At 50.2% G+C, this 4,860-nt stretch overlaps 1 protein-coding gene across 1 annotated transcript; it reads left to right on the forward strand.

The window, feature by feature from the left end:
• Positions 1-2,917: 2,917 nt before the first annotated feature.
• EI90DRAFT_222013 (uncharacterized protein) lies at positions 2,918-4,466 on the forward strand. The gene is made up of 3 exons (XM_039052711.1): positions 2,918-3,803; positions 3,855-3,947; positions 3,996-4,466. Exons 1-3 carry the CDS (start codon positions 3,060-3,062, stop codon positions 4,266-4,268), a joined length of 1,110 nt encoding a protein of 369 aa, XP_038909223.1. The 5' UTR covers positions 2,918-3,059; the 3' UTR covers positions 4,269-4,466.
• Positions 4,467-4,860: the final 394 nt, after the last annotated feature.

The raw sequence follows: 4,860 nt of genomic DNA on the forward strand, positions 1-4,860 counted from the left end.
GTAAACAGCCCAATAACAACTAACCACCCCCTCCCACACTGCCCAAAAGGGGCCAGATTGAGAACCTTGACCCAAGCTACGGCCCTTAAACTAATCAAAAGAGTAAACATGCTTAAGAAAACCACCCAAACCAGCAACTCAGTAAAAACTTATCAGAGCAACACTCTGTGACCTAAACAATGGGGAACCCATGGATGACAGAACCTGGACAGCAACCCTAAAAAATAAAAGAGACATACCCACAAACATCCGCAACTTTCTGTGGAAAACAATCCACAACAGCCACAAAATCGGAGACTACTGGAAAAAAATCCAAAACTATGAACACAGAGGGACCTGCCAAAAATGCGAGAAAACGGAAAACCTAGACCACATACTATTTGACTGCCCTCACAACCAAAGCCAAACTATTTGGGACACCATTAAATCCCTCTGCACCTGGAAAAGAATAACCTGGCCAACAAACATGGACACCTCACGCATAATGGCGACCCTGCTTTGGAACCTCAAGGACGAAGAAGGGGTCGTTAGAACAGGGGAATCCAGAGCCCTAAAAACCCTCATACTTGAGCTGGAAAATACGCTGCCACAGAGTCATTAACAGCAATGATGATAACGAGATTAAAATTTCGAGAGCAGAAGCCCATAACACCATAAAATCAGCCCTCAATGACAGACTACAAAATGACAGAATACTAACTAACAGTAAAAATATGGCAAAAAGGCCCTCCCAGAAACAACAGTACTAGAGACATGGAAAAACCTATTGAACGCAGACACAGACCTCCCTGAGAACTGGCTAAAAACCAATGGGGTTTTAGTGGGTACTCCCAACCCTCCGGATCAGCACGAGCCCCACACTCAAGGGACGATCCCAGAATGTGTGTAAATGCATTTCCCCGCAGTGGAGTCTCAGGAGGCAGCAGCTAATATTAACAGACTGTCAGGGCAATAGCCCCAAACCCCGAGCCACATGTAATTAGATACATATAGTCATGTGGGTAAGCGGGAACCTCCAGGTAACTGCTTACACACTACCGTAAAATACACACATTTGTATCACTTATGGCTCTGTGTGCTGAGCTACCCCAGAGACCTCACACAGACCCACAAACCACAAACATAATCACACTCTGTAAATCAGCGGGAGGAAGACTAGAGCGCGGTGTCTAGAGTGCGATGTCAAACAGGGTTTAGTGTTAGGCAAGATGTAAACTATGTACAATCTATAAGGTTGAGGACTTACCTAGAGCGCGATGTCAAACGGGGTTGAGCATCGCACTCAGGTAATCCTCGCTCTTTTATGTCTATCTAACTATACAACAAAGCGGATAACAAAGGTGAAACTAGCGCCTCTGGCGCTTTGTGCGACTAAGGGTTTGCCACACGGCAACGCTTTGCCTGCAGCTCCACCTCCCCTTTGTCCTCGTGTGGCGTCAGGCTGCCACATCAACACACTCTTCGGGGGATAACCCCCCCCACACTCAAACCCCCAGGTAGCAAACCTACCCAGCAAAAGCTACAGGCGGTTCCACCCAAAAAAAAAAAATAACGCATTTCCCCGAGGTGGCAGTCTCAGTATCATACAGACATGTCGACCTGACCTTCCCAGAAGGACCAGCACCTGTAAATGAATTCTTTCTTTTTTCTTATTATCGCGGAATTACCCGCTACAGACTGTACGGATATCCGCTCCTTGATTCATTTCTTTTCTCTGCACTATTCAGCTTGAGACTGAGGTCAGTATCACATTCCTTTCCTTTTACTACTCATATCTAAATCTTTAGTTATTTCATGCTAGTATTTTCTCAGTTCCACCAAAAAGAAAAAAAGAAGTCTTGAGATATTATAATCCAGGATCATCCGGGATTTTCATCCGGCGATCCGGATTGGCCATTGGGAGGTGTCCCAATCCGGGATTTCTGATCCTAATCCGATCCTATCCGATCCACCCGGACCCCTGCTGTCATCTAGTCTGACCTCGGCCCCGTTGTGGCCTCATTCCTATGGTTTTCTGTAGGTCCAAAAAAAAAAATACGGAATTCATTCATTGTGGGCAGCGTGTAATAATGACACTCACTGAAAGACTCCATCCATCATTGGAAATGGTATGGGGAATTTTATCGAGACCCAAAGCTAAGATGGGGGAGTCAACACAACCCACAAAAAATGAATGTCTACAGATTGGTGGCCAGTGCCGGTCCTGCATGATCAGGTGACAATTCGATTGCGACACCGCAGCCATACGAGTAATCTTGGCGCATTCTCCAACGAAAATGGCCAATCATTCCAACCCTGTTACGAAGAACGACCCTGGGTTGGAATGCATGCCCCAAGAGTTTGGAGCTTTCGTCAATCTGGTTCATGATGCTCTCAAGGAGTTTCGACCTCCCAGCGGGTCAATCTTGCAAGTCCTCATGCAAAACCTCCAGGGATTCGATGCCTGGAGGAAGGGCACGAGGTCAGACATTCACCTGCGCCCATTCGCATCGCCCCCAACATTCAAACGGAAAATAGCCAGAGACATCTTCCCCTTGATTACCTCCTCTATTCTCGTAGTTCGCGCCCATTGGGCGATGGACCAGCACTCCCCGGGCGCGGCAACAGACCTCATGCCACTGGACATTTCTCCGCACTATCATGGGGACAGGCGGACAGTCCCGTACTGGTCGAACAAGATACCAGAACGCCTGGTTGTATTACGTGAGCGGCTACCTCAGTGTCTTGAGATCACTTCCCAGTCCTCTCCCCCTGGTAACACGGCTACCACCGCACGAGAGCTCATCGACCGCGCATCACGGTTAGAAACCACGTCCCAGCGGCTCCGCGTGATGAGTCACATCTACTATTGTGCCGCCGCTCTGAAGCAGATGAGCGAGTTAGGACCCGAGGAGTTTTTTGTGAGTGCGGTCGAGCTCGTCGCTTCTTCCCTCTACCTGACGATCAGGCTTTACATCATAGGAGCAGTGTCTGCACGCTTCCAATGAACGGTAAGCCATTTTATCCTACGTAGGCCACGCTGACGATCCGGCAGTTACTCCTTTGCCAGCCCCTTCATTATGACACTCCTAATATCGCCACTTGTCCTACTCTTCGATACCACTCTCACCAGCCCATCAATTCTCCCTTCTATCACCGCCATGGTGTCGCATGCTGTCTTGCACGGGGGCCTCAGGCAATCGAACGGCCCTCGGAAGGTGCTCGAGAATGCCCTGTTTAATCTCATATTTTCCGTTTCGCGGGCAGGCCAGATTTCGCAACACGACCTTGACAGATTCCTCGCCGCGTGGACCATGGTTCTGCCATGTATCCGCGTCATTGGCGCAGACCCCAGGGACGTCGGGACTGAATCCGCTCCACCCTTCTCAGAGCAAGTCTCGGGTCTGCATCCCTCCACAGCTCAATCCCCCGCAGCTGCCGAAACCTCAGGCTTTGCCCCAACCCCGACAGTTGCCCACTCCCCCATCACCACACCATCGACCATTTTCCCTCAGTCGGCCCCCAACGCTCCGGATGATAGGGATGAAGAGTTTACTCTTGGTCCAAAGGGGCCCCAACAAAACTCGCCCTTCACCCAGGTGCCCTCATCCGCTGGTCAGAAACGCGGTCGTGGAGGGCGATACGACAGTCAACTGGGGAAATGCCCGAGGAAACGGGTTACATCGGGAGCTGGACACATCCAAGAAGGAACGGTAGCCTCTATATCTATATATTCTTTAGACACCTGCAAGACGTGGCCCCACGTCACTAGTGTAGACAAAACGCTGGACGTCCCAGAGCTCAATCCAGATGCGAGGCCAAAGGTAGGTTCAGTATACGTTCGAAGCCAAACGACGCTGACAGCTTCTCCACAGCTCCTCCATTCCGTAGACTTGCCTGTCATCTTTGTCGATGAAGGGCGAACTTCCCGGATGGAGACCTTCTTCTTTCCGTATTGCGAACATTCTGTGAGTCACTTCTCACCCCTCCCACACTGACAACTAACCGCATTGCAGCCCTCCCTACAGAAGTTGAGGCACTTCTTGGAATCGCCCCAGCATGATTCCAAGTATTGGAAGCCCGTTTTGATGACAACACAGCAAGCGTTAGCGATGGACGTACAGCGGTTCCAGGGTATGGTCAACGACGGTACCCCGATCGTCTTGGTGGACCAACTAGGGCAGGTCCCGTTTCTCGCACATAGCTTCATTAATTTTCAGTCCAAGGTTCAGTGTATCGGCAAGTTTCGTCTCTCACTCTCCCACCCCCGCCCACCGACCTATTTTTAGATTCTGACCATATTCCATCGACCGATCACCCCCGGATCCTACAAATGACCGCGGGTGCTTTGAACGAGATATATGATTGGCAACGATCCAGGCCATTGATCCTTACCCAGCCCACCACTGGTTGCTGGCAGCCGTTAGAGAAGTAGGTTTGTTTGTTTTCTCAACCACGTGTCTCACATCATTACAGGCTCCTCAATACTCGTGAGGTGGCACTGGCACTGGCAGATTTTCCTCGAGACCGCATCCCTGACCAAAGCTGGCGATATCCGATTATTGCAGCCGCTGGCTCTATACACCCCCCTCACCAGGGTCCAAGCGGCGTTGGCACTTGCATTCACTGTGCTAGTGGTTATGCTGTTTTCTTTATTCCTATCCTAAATGAAGACCAATTTATCATGAGCTGTTCAATCGGCGCGGACGCGTCCCACAACCTGGATTTTTCATACCTCTACGAGGCACCCTATCGTTTTGGCTCTTTTGTTCTCTCACCTGGCCAAACGGTGTAAGTACTCAGGTTGTCTGCTAAGTTTCACTTGATGCCTCTATCCCCAGGGTCCTCCCTCCCGGCCAAGTCTATGCCTACGCAGCATTG

Source organism: Cantharellus anzutake, assembly GCF_015039405.1.
Source record: "Cantharellus anzutake strain C23 chromosome Unknown EI90scaffold_115, whole genome shotgun sequence".
In the NCBI taxonomy this organism is placed as follows: domain Eukaryota; kingdom Fungi; phylum Basidiomycota; class Agaricomycetes; order Cantharellales; family Hydnaceae; genus Cantharellus; species Cantharellus anzutake.

Bases quoted from the DNA above. Each gene is read 5' to 3' on its own strand.
- EI90DRAFT_222013 (XM_039052711.1), top strand. From the start codon at position 3,060: ATGACACTCCTAATATCGCCACTTGTCCTACTCTTCGATACCACTCTC. The intron at 3,804-3,854 runs GTAGGTTCAGTA...GCTTCTCCACAG, and splicing joins ATCCAGATGCGAGGCCAAAG to CTCCTCCATTCCGTAGACTT. The intron at 3,948-3,995 runs GTGAGTCACTTC...ACCGCATTGCAG, and splicing joins TTCCGTATTGCGAACATTCT to CCCTCCCTACAGAAGTTGAG.